General features: G+C 52.2%; 1 protein-coding gene across 1 annotated transcript; it reads right to left on the bottom strand.

The window, feature by feature from the left end:
- Positions 1-5,066: 5,066 nt before the first annotated feature.
- Positions 5,067-6,849, bottom strand: LOC134562386 (olfactory receptor 14J1-like). Its single transcript, XM_063419763.1, has one exon. The coding sequence runs from the start codon at positions 6,847-6,849 to the stop codon at positions 5,905-5,907; it is 945 nt and encodes a 314-aa protein (XP_063275833.1). The 3' UTR covers positions 5,067-5,904.
- Positions 6,850-19,145: the final 12,296 nt, after the last annotated feature.

Below are 19,145 nucleotides of genomic sequence, written 5' to 3' on the forward strand. Positions count from 1 at the left end.
TTATAAATACTTCTGGTTTGCCATCCTTAGTGTTATGGGACAAAGTTGTAAAAAGATTCAATTCCACAATTCAATTCAATTCAATTCAATTCAATTCAATTCAATTCAATTCAATTCAATTCAATTCAATTCAATTCAATTCAATTCAATTCAATTCAATTCAATTCAATTCAATTCAATTCAATTCCACCTCCACAATGCTTTAAAGATAAATCCTTGAAAAAATCTGGGGCTTGGATTGGATCCAGGCACTCCCAGGCTCCTCTCACAGAAGAAGTTTAGAAAGCCTGGGACTCCTGCTTTGGGGGAGCTTGGGGGTATAATTGGGGTTTTGGGAGTCCTTTCTGCACCTCGTGACCCAACAGGAGCTTCTCTACTAAACTGTGCCTGAAGCTGCCACTCTGCCCATGACAGGAACCCCTGTGAGTGTCTGTGACATCCCAGCTCTTTTGCAGCCTAGACACTCCTGGGATGTCCCCTGGAACCCCTGTGAGTGTCTGTGACATCCCGGCTCTTTGGCAGCCTGGACACTCCTGGGATGTCCCCTGGAGCCCCTGTGAGTGTCTGTGACATCCCAGCTCTTTGACAGCCTGGACACTCCTGGGATGTCCCCTGGAGCCCCTGTGAGTGTCTGTGACCTCGCTGTTCTTTAGGAGCACAGGGATGTCACCACTGCACTCCTGACACTGCCTGGGACAAATTGGCTCCTTGGCAGTGTAGAGACACCTCTGTTGTCACTGTGCAGCCCTGTGACTGTCACCTCATGACCCTTAGGAAGATTAAGGACCCCTGGGATGCCACCATGGAGCCCCTGTCCCAGCATGTGAGCTCACAGCTCTTTGGCAGCTGGAAACCCCTGGAATCTGTTCCATCTGCTCTGCTGAGGAGGAATCCTCAGGAACCTGGAGGTTCCCTGATGAATTTTAGCTCTCCAGAGGTTTGTTCATTCTTCAGCTCTTCAGTTCAGGAATTCAGTGCCACAGACTCATTAAAATTTAAAAACACCCTAAACAAGACAAGCCACTGGGAATAATTTAATTATAAGTCTTCAATTATTGTGTTGTTAATTGTACAGATTTCAGAAGTGTTCAAAGAGAATACACTATATTTTTTACAAATGTAGGGGGTTTTTTTGTCCAGTTTACTTTTGTTTTCCTGTTTATAGATTGATATCAGCAATCCCCAGTTAATATTGATCCCCAGCATCTCCTAAGGCACTCTGCATAGATATGAAAATCAAGACCCTTCATGGCTGACAATCAATCACACTCTGCCCATACCCCCACCTCACCTTTCCCTCATACAACCCCTGGGACTCAGAGCAGCCTTGTGCAAATCTGAGCTTTCTCCACTCCAGGCTGTGCCTGCAGCTTTCAGCTCCTTGGTACCAGCTCCCACCTGCTTTCCTTGCAGAAGGAGCTGCCTGAGACACAGAGGGATGTTCATTTATTGTCAGCCAACAAAACCAAGGGAAGGCACAGCTCCATGGAAAACACAAGTGCAGCCAGTGACACAAATAGAGGGGAAGATCAGGATTTCTTCTCCTGCCATTGTACAACTCCAGGAATTTCCTGGTCTCTCCTGGTGGGAAAACTTGGACTTTTCTTCAAAGTGCTCAAATGACCCAGCTAATGAAGATGTGCTCGTGCACCTCACAAGCTGCAGGTCCCCTACAGCCCTGCAGGGCTCCTGTCCCATCTGCTCTGCTCCAGTCTAAAACAGGGACCAGCATTGTCCCAGGATCAGTAGAGAGCTGAATTGGAAAGGACCTCAGCAAGTCAGCAGCCCAGGCTGTCTGAAACTGGGTCAGACCAAGTGGTTCAAGGCTTGATTTGGTGTGGATTGGAAAATCCCAAAGGACAGGGAGGAGGCAGCATCTCAGCACCTGGCTGAGCCCATGGGAACAAAAGTTTCCTCCTGTCCTGGCTGAACTTTCCCTCTTTCACCCCATCCTCATTGTCTTTTGTCTCCCACCAGGGCCCCGGTGAAGAGCCTGGCTCTGTGTTCTCCATCCCCTCCTGGGTGGCACTGCCAGGCTGGCATGAGGAGCCCCTCAGCCTTCCCTGCTCGGGGCTGGACAAGCCCAGCTCCCTCAGCCTCTGCTCACAGCCAAAGGGCTCCAGCCCCACCTTGGAGCCCTTCCCTGGCCCTGCTGCAGCTGCCAGACATCTTTCCTGCCCTGGGGAACCCAAGCCAGGCCACAGGGCCCTGGATAATGCAGGTCCTTGATGTCCTGGTGACACAGCCCAGCCCCTTGTGCCCGTGTCAGGCTCTGGGGTGGATCCTGTGGAACATCCTTTGGTGGAGGCTGTGGCTCCAGGAGCACCGGGGGGATACCGGGGGACAGGGGAGCCCTCTGGGCATGAACAGCATTGGACTTGTGTGGGGGGAACTGTGAGGGGGGCTGGGGCAGAGTGACCAACCCAGTGACCTCACACAGCCCCCTGTGATGTCACACAGCCTCTGTGATGTCGCACTGCCCTCTTTGATGTCTCACACCCCCCCGTATTGTCGTATGGCCCCCAGTGATGCCACACAGCTGGTCTCTGATGTCATAATGCAACTCTGTGATGTCATAGTCTGCTCTATGATAATAGATTTCTCCCCTGTGCTGTCACAGCTTGCTCTGGGATGTCACAGAGATGGCCTATTATATCACAGCTGATCAATGACCTCACATAACCCACTCTGTGATCTCATAACCCCCTTTGTGACCTCATGTTACCAGATGATAAATGTTTTACACCTGGTAGTCTAACACAATTCTTCTTCTCCAAAACCACTGGCCCATGGAAACCACACAGTGCCCGTTGTGTAAGAAGGGGAACTGGAAGTTCACCAGCCTCAGTGTCCTGCCAGCTCAGCCAGGCAAACTGGAACATTGGGGTCTGTGACCTCCAGGGACCACCAGAGAGACCCCCAGGACAGAAGAGTGCAGGCAAAAGGGGAGGGGAAATACATTAATGATTTCAGGGAAATGATTATCATATGTATGTTTAGTGCAGGACAATAAATGCATAGGTATGGAAAATACAGAATAGAAACAGAAACTTTCCTGTACTCAGCATGCACAGCTTTGGGAGGAGATGTCCCCCCGTGCATCCAGCCAAATAAAGAATGCTGCTTCTTAATGCTACATTGGTGTTAAGGAGTTTTTCATTTTACTGAATTTTTGGTAACACTCCCATAGCCAAGGAAAGCTCTGTCTGCTGCTGTTCAAAAACAGAGAAGGGCTGGTGGGCGATTTGGTGGTCAGTGGCTGCCTGGGGTACAGTGACCATGAAATAATCAAGTTTCCAATATTCTGCAAAAGGAGGAGGGGCATCAACAAAAGTTCTACATTGTAATTATGGAGGGCACACTTTGGCCTACTCAGGATGCCAATTTGGAGAGCACTGAATCAGTTACTAATTGTTTTAGGGGAAACAGCCTTTAAAAATAAAGGGGTCCTCCAAGGATGGACACACTTCACGGACGTAATCTGAAGGGAGAAGGAGCAGCGTATCCCACTGTGCCAAAAGATGAACCAGAGAAGAAACTGACTGGCCTGGATGCCGATGAAATTTTGTGGGAGTTCAGGGGGAAAAAAGTGAGTGCATAACCTTTGGAAAGAAGGTCAGGTAACTCGAGTTTAAAAATCTTTTTAGGTCATGCAGAAAGAAAACTAGAGAGGTGAAAGTCCAACTGGAATTTAACCTGGCCACTACAGTGAAAAATAATAGAAAATGTTTCTATAAACAAATTTATAACAAAAGGTGGGATCGGGACAACCTCTACTCTTTATTGGATGCAGCGGGGAATACAGTAACTAAAGATGAGGAAAAGGCTGAGGAAGTTTTCACATTCTTGCTCTCAGTTTTCAAAAATAAAACAGGCTGTCCTCAGGACAAATGTTCCCCATAGCTGGTAGATGGGCACAGGGAGCAGAAGAGCCCCCCTGCAATCCAGCAGGAAGCAGCTGGGGACCTGCTGAGCCACTCAGATGCTCACAGGTGTCTCTGGGATCAGATGGGATCCATGCTAGGGCCATGAGGGAGCTGCTGGATGAGCTCCCCAAGCTGCTCTCCATCATTTCTCCTCAGTCCTGGCTCAGCAGGGAGGGCCCAGAGGACTGGAGGTGCCAATGGGAGCCCATCCCCAAGAAGGGCTGCAAGGAGGATGTGGGGAACTGCAGGCCTGTCAGCCTGCCCTGGGTGCCCAGCAAGGGGATGGAACAGATCCCCTTGAGAGCCACCCCAGGGCACCCCCAGGATGGCCCAGGGATCAGAGGCAGCCAGCGGGGATTGCAATATCTGCACTGAGGATCTGCAGGAGGGGATTGAGTCCAGCATCAGCAAATTTGCAGGTGACACCAAGCTGGGGGTGAGTGTGGATGTGCTGGAGGGTAGGAGGGCTGTGCACAGGGCCCTGCACAGGCTGGATCCAGGGCCCAAATCCAACAGGGGGAGGCTGAACAAGACCAAGGGCCGGGTCCTGCACTTTGGCCACAACAAGCCCTGCAGTGCTCCAGGCTGGGGACAGAGTGGCTGGACAGTGGGCAGGCAGAAAGGGACGTGGGGCAGTGCTGGACAGCAGGCTGGACATGAGGCAGCAGTGTGGGCAGGTGGGCAAGAAGGCCAATGGCTCCTGGCCTGGATCAGGAATGGTGTGGGCAGCAGGAGCAGGGCAGGGATTCTTCCCCTGTGCTGGGCACTGGTGAGGCTGCACCTTGAGTGCTGTGTCCAGTTCTGGGCCCCCAATTTAGGAAGGACATGGAGGGGCTGGAGCGTGTCCAGAGAAGGGCAACAAGGCTGGTGAGGGATCTGGAACACAAGTGCTGTGAGGAGTGGCTGAGGGAGCTGGGGTTGTTTACCCTGGATGAGAGGAGGCTCAGGGGAGACAAGGTGGTGTCAGGGCACAGGTTGGACTTGATGATCTCCAAGGCCTTTTCCAACCTTGCTGATTGTGTGATTCTCTGACACTGCCCTTGGAGCAGTTGCAGGATGAGCCCTGGGCCTCCTCTTGCGAAGGTGCAGCAGCCCAGGTCCCTCAGCTTCTCCTCACAGCCCCAGAGCCCATCCTGTCAGTCCTGCAGAGCCTCTGCAGCCCCTCCTCATTGCCCAGAGCAGGGAGCCCCACAGGCAGACACAGCAGGGCAGATGTGCCCCCCTGGCCTGTGGTGCCTCTGGCAAGGGAGCAGCAGGAGGCCCTGCAGGAGCCTGCAGACAATTCCTGAAGCACTTGGAGGATGATCCTGCTCCCCAAGGGACGTTCCCATGGTGTGATGCTGTTTGCCCCCAGCCTGCCCACGGCCAGCCTGGGGCTGCTGACGGGGCTTTTCTGTGCTGAGCATTGGCCTGGCCGTGTTGTGGAGAGAGCCTGGGCAAGGAGCCTGCAGCCCCCAGGCCCTGGCCTGAGGCGTCAGCGCTGCCCCAGCAGTGCCCATGGCCTGTCCCTGCTGCAGCCCCGGCACTGCCACCCCCAGCCCTGTGCCCGGCCCCGAGAGCACTCAGGCCCTACAGCAACAGCAGGGCCAGGAGGGCAGCGGGGCAGGGCCACGGCAGCAGCACTGGCAACACCAAGTGCTGCTGCTGCTGGGCACAGCTGCTGTGCCAGCACTGATCTGCCCCAGCTCTGCACACAGACACTGCTGCTGCAGCTGCAGAGGAAACCAATGGTGGATCTTCGGTGGAAGTTTGATGGGAGATCTTTTAGTTTTTTTAAAAGTCACCAAGAGCACAGCTCCTTATTGACCTAATGGGGCCACATTAAAGATTGAGAGAAACAAAATTAGAAAGGGCACAAAGACCTTTATTTGAGGCAAGAATGGAAACTAAAACAAAGCAAAAAAAAAAAAAAAAAAGCAAACAAACTAACAAGTGTTAATCAAAGATGACCTTGAATACAAGTGATTAAAAAAAAAGATTAGACAGCAGTTAAATGTTTCTGAAATGGTCCAGTGATCATCGTCTGCACTGCATCCTTGAGCTCCTGGTTCCTCAGGCTGTAGATGAGGGGGTTCAGGGCTTGAGGCACCACCGAGTACAGAACTGACACTGACAGATCCAGGGATGGGGAGGAGATGGAGGGGGGCTTCAGATTAGCAAACATTATGGTGCTGAGGAACAGAGAGAGCACGGCCAGGTGAGGGAGGCAGGTGGAAAAGGCTTTGTGCCGTCCCTGCTCAGAGGGGATCCTCAGCACAGCCATGAAGATCTGCACATACGAGAAAACAATGAACACAAAACAACCAAATGATAAACCAGCAGTAACAGAAAGAAGCCCGAGTTCCCTGAGGTAGGATTTGGAGCAGGAGAGCTTGAGGATGTGTGGGATTTCACAGAAGAACTGGTCCAGGACATTGCCATGGCACAGAGGCAGGGAAAATGTATTGGCTGTGTGCAGCAGAGCATTGAGAAAGCCACTGGCCCAGGCAGCTGCTGCCATGTGGGCACAAGCTCTGCTGCCCAGGAGGGTCCCGTAGTGCAGGGGTTTGCAGATGGACACATAGCGGTCGTAGCACATGATGGTCAGGAGATAGTACTCTGCTCCAATGAAGAACAGAAAGAAAAACATCTGTGCAGCACATCCTGAATAGGAGATGTTCCTGGTGTCCCAGAGGGAATTGTGCATGGCTTTGGGGACAGTGGTGAGGATGGAGCCCAGGTCGCTGAGGGCCAGGTTGAGCAGGAAGAAGAACATGGGGCTGTGCAGGAGGTGGCCGCAGGCTACGGCGCTGATGATGAGGCCGTTGGCCAGGAGGGCAGCCAGGGAGATGGCCAGGAAGAGGCAGAAGTGCAGGAGCTGCAGCTGCCGCGTGTGTGCCAATGGCAGCAGGAGGAAGTGGCTGATGGAGCTGCTGTTGCACATTGCTTAACCCTGGGCATGGTGAACTGTTGAAAGAAGACATTGACAAGGTGGAACAAATTTCTTTTTATGAATCCTGTGCTATTTTATTTTGATTCCCCTCATAATCACTTCTCTTCTTCTAAGGGAACTTTTCTAAACTTCTTGCAGTTTGTGTTTGAGCTGCTTCTGAATTACTGCCTCATCTTCAGTATTTCTCTCACCCTGAACACTGGGGAGCCCAGAGGGAGAACAAACCTGCCTGTACCCCAGTGCAGTCAGACCTGCTGGCCTCACAGAGATGCCCTTTGCTACGTTCACATCCCTATATTTCAGTGTGATTGAACTTAAAACATGCCTGAAAAAAAAAGTGGACAATCTGAAAGCTGCAATTTCAAAATAAATTTCCCTAAATACTTCTCTCCTTTCTTTTCTATGTTACTGGACAGGAAGGGATATCCAGGCTTAGTCTAGCTCTCGGCTGCCTGGAGTTGTGCCTAATGGGAGCTGTTTATACAAGTCTTATCCCTGCCACTGCTCCCAGAGCCCAGCCCAGCCTGGGGGCTCAGCTCTGCCCTGCACACCCCTCCCAGCACAGGGCACTGCCCAGGGGCATCTCCCTGGCACCAGGGCCTTAAGGGCAGCTCAGACAAACACAGATACTGCAAGCCAAGGTGCTGCTGCTGCTGTCTGTGGCTAGAGGAGGGTGAGGAGGCACTTTCTGAGGGACAACTGAGGCACATCTGCTGATCCCCAGGGTGACAGTGCAGGAGTGTCAGTGAAACAGACAGCCCTGACAGCCCCTTTCCCTTTCCTTCCTGAGAAAGCTGAGAGCAGCCCCAGCCCACACAGAACCCTCTCCACAGCAGCAGGAATCTGCCCTGATGGGGGTGGCTCCTTCCACCTCCAACTTCTCCCCACAGTCCATGCGGAGCTGCCAGGCAGGCTGAGAGCTGCCCCTGGCAGGTGGCAGATGCCCTGGGCTGGCCAAGAGCCCTCAGGGCTGCAGCACCTGCTCTGCACCACAGCCCTGGGCAGCCCTGGCTGCAGCCCCAGCTTCAGCCCCTGCAGCCGTCCCTGGCAGCAGGAGCCGTCCTGCCCTGTCCCTCTGACGGTGCCCAGGGCAGCCCCGCTCTGGAGCACATCCTCCCCCAAAGCAGCAAGGGCAGCAGAGCCATCCTTACAGTCACCTCAGTGCTGTCCTGGCTCAGCTTCAGGAGATCCCTGCAGCCACAGACTGACTGTGTCACAAGTGCTGAAGATTTCTTCACAAAGAAGATCAGAATTATCAAAAGTTGTGAAGATTTCTCCGTGAATGAGCTCAGAATTGTCCTTCCAGCTTCTTTGGCCCTCTGTCTGGTTCACTGCTCTCAGGTACCTGCAGGCAGCACCCTCAGCCCTGCTGGGCTGAAAGAGAAGCTGCTCCTCAGGAGAAATGTCTTTTTAAAGCTCTTCTTGGTTGCCAGGAGGTGACTCTGTGCTAGGAGTCCATTCCAGCTCAGCAGCACAGACGCAACACAAGGACTTTAATGAGTCTCTAGAGTTTTGGTGTTGTTTACATCAGACTCAGTCCCTGAGAGAGTGTTCAATGAACTTCTCAAGAACTCAAAATTAAATTGAAATACTAAAATTTCTTAAAGTTTTAATGGGTCCCACAGAGAAACATGACTGAGAAAGTTTCCCCAGGTTCTAGTAAGAGCAGAACACTGCAGGCAGTGATGACAGGTGGGCACAAAGAAGGCAAAGGTGTCTCTGATGCTGAACAAACCTGGATGTGTTTCAGGAATGCAAAGGGCCAAGGCCTGAGCCCCAGACCCTGCCAAGGCAGATCCTGTCCCTCCCTCCTTGCTCAGGGCTCTTCCCGGGCCACTGGGATGTGGGGATGTGCAATGCCAAGGGCAGCACCATGGGGCGGCCCCTGCCAGGCTGCTGAGCAGGGACAAGGAGGCAATGAGGCCCCAGGCCTGCAAGGGTCACTTGTCCCCTCCTGATGCCTCAGGCCCAGGCCCAGCAGCCATGGCCCAAGGGCTGCAGGAGTTGGCTGTGTCAGGGCCTTTCAGCTGCTGCCCATGCCTGTGCCCTGTGCAGCCCAGGCTGTGCTACGGTGTCCATGCCCTGCGCCTCTGTCCCTGCAGGCTGTCGTCATCCCCCGGCTGCCCCACCTGGCTGGGCCCTTCCTTTGCTGACAGCTCTGCGTCCTGCCTGCCTCTGCCTGGGCACACAGAGCCTTGGGCTGCTCCAGACTCCTGCTGGGGGATGTGTTGCACCACAGCCCTGCCCTGGCAGGGAAATTCCTTTCTCCTCATGTCCCTGTTCAATCCAAGTTCCAGCTGAGGGCTGGAGGGAAGGAAAGGATGGCACCACACCTTTCCATGTCCAACCCAGCAGGGCTGTTACAGCTCTTTTAACACAATCCCTCCTTGCCAAGGGCACAATGTTCTTTCTATGCTGAGGCTTTGCTTTAGCAAAGGAAAACTCCTGTCTCAGGCTCACCTTTCCTGCTCAGCCAGACACCTCAAGTTCCTCAGCAGAAGAGAATTCCAGAGTTCACTTGGGCTGGCACAGGAGGTGGAGATTTCCCCCTCAACAGATGCTCCCATTCCAGTTTTTTGCATTCAAGCATCTCCAGTCCCTCAGTGTTGGTTTCCACCTGGAAATGCAAGTCCAGGAGCTCTGTTCATGCCCAGTCACAGCAGGTGACACAAACACAGGGCACTGGCAGTGGGACATTTGCAGGGAGCGCCTTCAGGGAGCGCTGGGGGCTGGAACTCAGTGCAGAAAACACCCGGGGGCCTCCAAGGCACCAAGGCAAAAGGAACAAAGTTTCACTTGTGGTCTTGCTAGGGAGGACCAAAATCTCTACATTTCACCCCAAGGTTCCATTGCCAGGTGTTCTCCAACCCCAAGAGGAGACCCCTGAGGGGCACTGAAATGAGCCCCTCCCTGTGGTGCAGGAGGGTTTGGGGCAGAGGAGGGGCTGCAGGAGCTGGGACACGGCTGAGATGCAGCTGCCCCAGCGGTGCCTCCGGGCTGGCAGGGCCGTGGTCACTCAGGGTCAGTGGCCGGTCAGTTGTGTTGACTGGACACGGGTGTGGACACTTCCCTTGGAGCGTCTCCAGGGATGGAATGTTGGGGCTGTCCCTGTTGTGTCACACAGACGGGAATGCTGGGGCTGCCCTGCTCCTGCCCCACCCAACAGCTCTGCCAGCGCCTGCAGGGGACACAAAGGCTGAGCCAAAGGGTGAGAATTGCAGAATGGGCTGAGCTGGGAGGGAGCCACGGGATCATGGAGTCCAAGCCCTGTCCCTGTCCAGGACAGCCCAACAATCCCAGCCTGTGCATCCCTGGGAGCGGTGTCCAAAGGCTCCTGGAGCTCTGGCAGCTTTGGGGCTGTGAGCATTCCCTGGGGAGCCTGGTCAGTGCCTGAGCCCCTGTGGGGGAAGAAGCTTTTGCTGCTCTCCAGCCCAGCCCTGCCCTGGCCCAGCCCCAGCCGTTCCCTCGGGTGCTGTCCCTGCTCCCCCGGGGCAGAGGTCGGAGCTGCCCCCGCGCTGCCCCTCGGGAGGAGCCGCAGCCCCCGGGGAGCTCTGAGCTGCGTCTGCTCTGCTGCAGCTGAACAAACCCAGCGCCCTCAGAGCTCCAGGGAAAGGTCCTGCCCCTGCCTCAGGGCTTGGCCAGTGCCACGGGGAGAAAATCTACTTCCAACTTTTGTCCCACCATAGGGAGGAGCAGCAATTCTTGGATCAGAGAGTGGGGTGGAATGGCGTGTCACTGGTTGGATGGCACAGCCTGGCACATCCCAGCTTGGTGGCACTCCCAGAGCCCCTTGGAGATGAGTGTCAGCTCCCACGGGGACAGCGCCGGCAGCCGTGGCTTCACCAAGTCCTGAGCGGTGCCGGTGGCCACAGTGCTGATGGAGGTGGAGGCCGTGCTGGGCACTGGGCGCCATCAGCTTCAGATCTGTGGGGCAGGGGCTGAAGTGAAGGAACCTCAGATTAAACCGGTTGTGTTAAAATGTTACTTAGTAGTTATACCTTTAAAATGTATTAAACTGTCAGTGTAAGAGTTGTAACTTTAAGTCTCTGTTAATTTGTTAATGTAATAGTCAGAGTCCAGAGCCTATGTTAAGATGGTAGCATTTCCAAGTTATAACTCCCAGTTTGTAACTCCAGTGATTCACCTGCACTAAGAACTGTGTTAAGCTGTTTTGCAGCATTGTACCCCTGACCCCTGTAGCCCAATCGTCCCTTCCCGCGCTGCCTCCGCTGCTCCCCAACCCCGAAGGCCTCGAAGGCCTCGTGGTTTCTACTCCACCTTCGCTGCTGTCACTCCAGCACAGACCCCGCCTTTACTGCTGTCAGTCTGTCACCATGGCTACCCTTCACAGCCTGTCATGCAGCTGCCAGCTCCACCCTTAATGCAAAGACCTCACAGCTCCCAGGAGACATCGCTCTACCCGGAAGTCCAGTAGAGGGGAATAAACCTCCTGGGCAGCTAACCAGGGCAAAATGAGAACCTGCAAAGAGCACCACTGAGCTGAGGAAACTACCCAGCTGCCAACGAGAGTCGCTTCCTGCCTCGCCCTCACTTGCAACTCACTGGATGACCAAGACATCCCTAGACTAAACCAGCCACAGGGAGCTTCTTTGTGCTCTCATGAGGACGTGAGCCCCCCGACTCCTCAGCAGTGATCGGCAGCAGCGGGTTCGACGGATCCTCCTCTGTGGCACAGACTCCGAGGGAGCAGCGGCGGCGTGCGCAGCCCCCGAGCCCCCTTCCCTCTAATCCTTAAATAAAGGCCCTCAAGAAAGGAGCAGAAGGTCTCCTTGCCTTTATTCCCAACAGCGCCTGCCATCCCCCTGCCCCACAAACAGCCCCGAGCCACCCGCCAGGGACAGGCCCTGCTGTCCCAGCCTGGGCTCAGGGCTTGGCCTTTCTGCTCCCTGCAGCCAGCCCAGGCCTTGCTCAGCATTGCAGTTCCCTGCTCACAGCCTTGGGCTCCCTGCAATCCTGCCCTCAAGGATCTGCTCTCAGCAGTGCCTGCGCAGCCTTGGGCACTCCCTGCCCTCAGTGGGGCCCAGGGATGCTCCAAGGGACTTGGAGTTTTGCTTCTGACTCCTTGAGCAGCTTCTGCAACCTTCTCTCAGTGCCTGGGGGTCCTGGGCTCAGCCCCAAATCCACCATGGAGCTGATGAAAATACAGAAATCTTCTGCAGGCTCTTTGTGTTCCTTCAATTGTCTTCAAGTCTTCAGGGCTTGTGCAGCTCATTGAAGTCCATTTGTAGTTTTTAGGGAGGAAGATTTCAAAGTGCACCTCATGACTTTTTATCTTCAATCAAGTGAGTATTTTTTCAGTTTTCAGTTCAGAGGAGAGCTGCTAGAAGCATTCCCCAGGTGATCTTGATGCTGAATGTCTCCTTAGGAGGTCTGGGCATGAAGAAGGACAAGCCCCTTTAGGGCTGACCCTGTTTGGACAACCTGCTCCTCACCCCAACCTCACCATGTCTGACATGGCCCACCTGGGACTGACATCCCTGTGCCCTCCATCAGAACCTTGTCCCCTGAGCTCTGCAGCTCCACGTCCCAGCCCATTGCACCATGTCCCAGCTGCTCTCCTCAGGGCTCTGCCTGCACACAGGCCCAGGAGAAGTTTTCTTCTTGGTAAGGTAAGAATGGAAAAGCCTGAGCAGGTTTCCTGAGCAACAAACCCCACTCAGGAACCACATGCTCAGTCCAGGCTGCCTGGAATGATGTCACCTTCCTACAAGGGACAGTGTGAGCAGAAATGATCTCTGTAAGCAGAATTCTCTGAGTCTTTCAGCTGAATTCTCTGTTCCTGTCCTATCCCTGGATCTGTTGCAGATGGAAGCTGCTGGTGCCATCCTCACCTTTAACCTCTCTGTTGAAAGCAGACAGATGTTCCCAGGTGTGTTCAGCAGGATTTGCTCCATGTTCCTACAAAGCTTTTGTGTTCCTCATGGAACGAAGGGGCCATGGTGACACTGAGGGGGGACATGGAAGCAAGGAGCCCACTGTGACCCTGGGGTCCCCTGGAACCAAGGGGCCACTGTGACACACCAGGGCCACGTGGATCCAGTGGCCACTGTGACACTGTGGGTCCAAGGAGACCGTGGTGGCAGCACTGGAACCTCCTGGAACCAAGGAGTCCATGGTGCCCCAGTGGGGCTGCACGGAGCCAATGGTCCATTGTCACACTGCCCATCCAAGGAGTCCAGTGGGACACTGGAAGCTCATGGAACCAGGCAGGGCACTGTGACACTGAAGGACTTGATGACCCCAAATATCCCTTGTGACACAGCAGGGCATCATTGGAACCAAGGAAGCGCTGCTGAAAGTGTGGAAACTCCTGGAACCAGGGGCTGTTGTGGCACTGCAGAACCAGCACAGCTGCTGGACCTTGTCCCCTGTCCCTGCACAGCTCCTTGGGAGGCACGGCAGGAGCAGCACCCTGGGAGCCTCAGGAATGCCCCTCTGGGATCCATGGCACACACTGCCAGGGTCTGCAATTCCAGATCCCAGCCAAGAAAAGATGTTCCTGCCCTTGGAGGCAAAGCTCTTCACAAGGAGCCAAAAGCCCAGTGAAGCAAGATATAACAGTGACATTTCACTGCCAGCCTTCATAACTTCACCCATGGTTGTTGTAGCTCATGGATTGGGAATTAAATCGGGGAGGATCTTTGGTGGGAGCTGCCCTGGGTCAAGAGAGACACTGTGAGAGAAACAGAGGAGGCAAAAAAAGGCAGGAGAGAAAGGACACAAACAAAATAAGCTCAGAAGGAGGCACTCTGAAAAACAAACTGGAACTGTTAGAAAATGAACAGGACAGAAAGCAATAATTCTGAAAGTTTTCTTTACTATCAAAATACATCCCACCCACCCAGCACCACACAATCCCCATCCCACACCCTCAAATTTGGATCCCATGTCTCCCAATCTCCTTCCAACCCCATCATACCCTGGAGGCTGTGGAATTGAGGTGTTTTGGCATGGGACTGAATTTTCTGAGGTGGGAACAAGCCATTTTGAGGTGGGGTTGAGGCCTTTTGGGGTAAGATTGAGTTGTTCTCAGTGGGACTGAGTCCTTTTGAGGTGACAGATCAATCCATCTTGGCTTTTGGAATGCAAAGAGATGGAGAATACTGCCCCAAATCCCCCAAAAACCCACAGTTTTTCCAGAATATGTCCCAAACCCTAAATTCCCTATTAAATGGTGGGACTCTACACATCTTTGATCCTTTTCTTTCTTTTTAGTCCAGTTTCAAATGTTTTTAAGGGATGGAGATAAATCAGAAGAAAATGAGGGTCAAACCAAAAGGAGAACCAGCCAGTGTCTTCCCAACATGGCTCACAGTGAATGTGGGTTACCAGGGCTCTGCCCAGGGTGGGTCCTCTGATGGGGGATGAAGTTGGGGCAGTGCACAAAGCCCTTCCTGCAGTCGGGGCACTCGCAGGGCTTCCCTTACTGGTGGCTCTGTTGGTGTGTGGTCAAGTGAGAGCTCTGGGTGAAGCTCTTCCCACCCTGGAGACACTCGTAGGGCTGTTCCCTGGTGTGGATCCTCTGGTGGCAGATCAGGCTGGAGCTTGTGCTGAAGCTCTTCCCACATTCCCCACACTTGCAGGGCCTCTCCCAGTGTGGATGCACTGGTGCCTGACGAGGTGGGAGTTGTGCTTGAAGCCCTTCCTGCAGTCAGGGCAGCGGAAGGGCCTCTCCTCTGTGTGAATCTGCTGGTGCAGGAGGAGATGTGAGCTGGTCTGAAACCTCTTCCCACACTCAGGACACTCGTGGGGCCTCTCACCTGTGTGGATCACCTGGTGGATGATCAGGTGGGAGCTGCAGCTGAAGCCCTTCCCACATTCCCCACACTCATGTGGCCATTCCCCAGTGTGGATCATGGAGGGGTGTCAGGGAGCAGATTGGTGCCCCTGTTCTCCAGGAGGAGGCAGTCAGAGAACTGCTGAGCCCCTTGGATGTTCATAATCCACGGGCCCAGATGGGATCCAGCCCAGGGTGATGAGGGAGCTGGCAGATGAGCTTGTGAAGCCTCTCTGCATCATTTCCCAACAGTCCTGGCTCACTGGTGAGGTTCCAGAGGACTGGAAGCTGCCCAATGTGATGTGCATTCACAAGAAGAGTGGGTAGGAGGATCCTGGTAATTATAGCCACTTTGATATGGGAAACATATATATATGAAAATTCAGAATTTTAGAAACATTTAATGGGCTTAAGCAGGTGGAGGGGAAGCAGAAATGTAAAGCTTATTTAGCAATCTTTTAAAAGCAGAAAAATAACTTGTAACAGAACACATAAGAATTTAGTTGCTTGGTAAAGACCCTAGAGATAAGATGTATATTGTGTATTTTGTGAAAACTCAGTAAAGCAAGACTTAGGTGTTGTGAAAACTCAATAAACAGAACCTGTGGCTTAAAAATCCAGTAAAAACCAGGCTTCTGGTTTTGGCCAGAACAAACTGACCTGGGAATGAGCCAAACCTTCACTGCACCTGCCCAGAGGCAGAGGTCAAACAGTGAACAACTGAGGAAGAACTCTTACTCCATCAGAAGACCCCTGCCTGTGACCACCAGGAGCCATGGCACCAGAGAAGACCAATTATAATATGAAGTGCAAGGCGGCGGAGAGTGGGCGGGGAATGGGCAGGCAGGCAGGGGTGGTTTTATGGGATCTGAGTGTATTTAAACCTTAAACCTGTCTCAACCAGGTATGCAGGTATGGTGGAAAATCCCCCGTCCGTCCCAGCTGGAAATAAAACATACCTGCTTTACAGTTTGAATTGTAAAGTCCTCATTGTGCAGCTCAGTTTTGGTGCCGTGGCTCGGATCTCTGGGCCTGGCTGCAGGAGCCAGCGGGAAGTGGACACTCCCAGCCGCGGCCGGGTCTGTCCGGAGGACCTCCGCTCCCCGGCCGCTGCTGCGGAGGACAACAAGAACCTTCTGCAGGGCAGGGCAGGGGTGTTTGACTGGAATGAAGGGAGGGCCCAGGGACGCCTGTGAGACGCTGGGAACGCCCACGCCTGGCGAAGGCAGCGTGTCAGAGACGTCTGACAGAAAGCGCTGATGGTTGGGAAAAGGTCTTGGAAAGGTGGAAAAAGGGGATTTCTGCTGAGCACGCAGGGTGGCTGCTGTGAGCTTTGGGGTAGCTCGAGCAGAACCCAAGGTATTGCCAGTTTTGTCTATCATTTTGTTGCTATAATCCTTGCTGCTATCAAAACTGTGTTTGTCAGGGAATTCTATCAACAGGTGGTGGGATATATGGTTTTTGGTACTTGCACTTTCATTTTTGGTGGTGGGAATTTTGGTTCTGAGTAATTAGGTTTTAGAGTGCCTCTTGAAAGCATATCCAAGTAGAACTTGAGAGCCTTTTTGTGGTAACACTGTCCTCTTGTGTCAATAACTACAATTACAGTGGGGAGCCAGCAGAGTAAAGAAGTGTCCAAGAGAAGTCCTTTAGGATGGATCCATTGGAAGGAAATTGTGGGGAGGGAGAGGAGCAAAAACAAGTGGAATTTCTAGCTGATATGGAGGCAATATATTTGGTTTTAAACCAAGCTTTAACACCAGTGGGAGAAGATCATATTATAGTTAAAAGAGGCACTGGCCAAGCTGAAAAGGCCTACTTTTGTGAACCACCAAATATAAACTGGGAAAGCAAATAGATATATACAAAATTTTATACATGCCTAATTCACCACATGCACTCCTGGGAAGGGATTGAATTAAACAATTAAATGCTGTAATCAGATTTGAAAAAAGGGCAAATTCCTCCCGAGACAGACGCTCAACGATGCATTCAAATAATGAGTGTACTTTTAGTGGATGTTCCCATAGAAGGAAAAATCAGTGAATATATCACAGCCCAAGTGTATTGTGAGCCACAGAGAAGCCAGGAAGAGCTAAAAGTGCATCATCAGGAGAGGTAAAGCTTAAGGAGGGACAATGGCAGGTAAGAGTAAAACAATATCCCTTCAAGAAAGAAGATAGGGAAGGAATCCAGCCGGTAATGGAAATATTTTTGCAATGGAGCCTGTTAGGAGAATGCAAATCTGATTTCAACACTCCCATATTACTGCTCCATAAACCTGGTGGAATGTAAAGAGTAGTCCAGGATTTGAGAGCAGTTGATAAAATAATTGAGGATTTATATCCCATAGTAGCAAATCCATATACTTTGTTAACAGTATTAACACCAGAACTAACTTGGTTTACTGTTTCAGATTTGAAGGATGCTTACTTTTGCCTCCCTCTCCATGAAGCCAGACAAAAGATATTTGCCCTTGAATGGGAAAATCCTAAAAGTGGACAAAGAACTCAACTCACCTGGACTGGACTGCCTCAAAAATTCCCCCACCATATTTGGCAATCAACTTGCCAAGGATCTCAAGTCTTGGGAAACCCCACCTGGGAAAGGAAGATTGCTACAAGACCTAGATGACATCCTGATTGCCACTGAAACAGAAGATACTTGCATGGCTTGGACAGTGAGTCTCTTGAATGTTTTAGGGCTCCAAGGGTACCGAGTGTCCAAGAAGAAAGCCCAGATAATGCAGAGAGAAGTCATTTACTTGGGCTATGAGATTAGTGCCGGGCAAAGGACCTTAGGGTGAGCCTGGAAGGAGGCTACATGCCAAACACCAAAGGCACAGAGTGTAAAGGAGCTGAGAACTTCTCTGGGAATGACCGGGTCATGTCACCTCTGGATCTGTAATTATGGACTGCTTGTTCAGCCCCTGTATGCACTGATCAACACTGAGCAGAAGCATCTCCAATGGGATAAACCAGCTCCACGGGCCTTGGAACTACTGAAAAAGGCCCTAATGTCAGCTCCAGCCCTGGGGCTCCCTGATGTGAGTGAGCCTTTCTTTTTGTTTTCTCATGAGAAACAGGGGATCACCCCAGGAATATCAGCACAAGATCTGGGGCCACACCGTGGGGCAGTGCCTACATTTCTGAGCAATTGGATGCAGCTGCAGAAGGATGGCCAGGGTGCTTGGGTGCAGTAGCAGCCGTGGTGCTGAACATCCAAGAGGCAGGAAATTCACCTTGGGACAGAAAATGACTGTGCTGGTGTCCCATACAGGGTCTGCAGTATTAAAAGGGAAGGGCAGGCATTGGCTTCCTCCACAGGGATTCCTGAGGTCTCAAGCCATCATGGTAGAACAGGATGATGTGGAGATTGTGGTCACTAACATTGTCAATGCAGCTTCTTTCCTCAGTGGAAACACAGGGGAACAGGACACCAGGACTGCTTGGAAACCACTGAAGCAACGAGCTCAAGCTGCCTGGATCTAAAAGGTGCTCCAAAAGAAATCCTGAGATTATGAAAGGCAGTACAGCTCCCAAAGAAAATAGCAATCATGCACATCAGAGTACATCAAAAAACAAACTCAGAATTAGAAAAATGAAACAAGCTGGTGGACAGGGAATCAAAAGAAGCCGCAAAATGAGAGGAGCCTTAATTTCGGATTAAAAAAATTTCTCTTGAGGGTAAGCCAAATGATGCCAAAGAGAATCTAAAACTAATCACAGATATGAGGGGACATACACTAAAGAAGGCTGGGCCTACACTCCAGAAGGAAAGGCAATCATACCCAGCCATCTGATATGGTCTATAGGAAAGGAAGAGCATGAGAAGAGGCTTTGGGGAACAGAGGCCCTGCATAAACACTTGGCTCAGGGCATCATAGCTAGAAAGTGACACACTACAGCAAGGCAAGTAACCCAACAGTGGGATCTCTGCCTCCACACTAATCCCAAAAACACTCCAAAGCCAGAAATGGGTCAGACTGGGAGAGGGAATGGACCTGGACAACAATGGCAAATTGATGTTTCAGAACTCCCAAGAAAATGGGGGTTTGTTATTTTTTGGTATTAACTGACACCTTCTCAGGATGGCCTGAGGCTTTTCCCACTAGAACTGCTGAGGCTCGAGAGGTGGTCAAGGTATTGATCAAAGAAATTGTACCACGATTTGGGGTTCAGCCGTCATCTCCTCAGATAGAAGAGCCCATTTTATTTCAAGGGTTGTACAACAGATTAACAATACTCTGGGTATAGACTGGCAATGACACACCCCATAGAGTCCCCAGTCAAGTGGACAAGTGGCAAAGATGAAGCACCTGATCAAGCAGCAAATGGTGAAATGAGGACAGGAGGCCAACCTGCCTTGGCCTCAGTCTCTCCCTTTAGCTCTCTTACACACATGAACTAAGCCAAGGGCAAAGGAAGGACTGAGTCCCTTTGGGATCCTGTGTGGGCAACCCTGTGAGGTGCAGAAGGGAACATCGTCA

This window comes from Prinia subflava, chromosome 27 (assembly GCF_021018805.1).
Source record: "Prinia subflava isolate CZ2003 ecotype Zambia chromosome 27, Cam_Psub_1.2, whole genome shotgun sequence".
NCBI classification, from domain to species: Eukaryota; Metazoa; Chordata; class Aves; order Passeriformes; family Cisticolidae; genus Prinia; species Prinia subflava.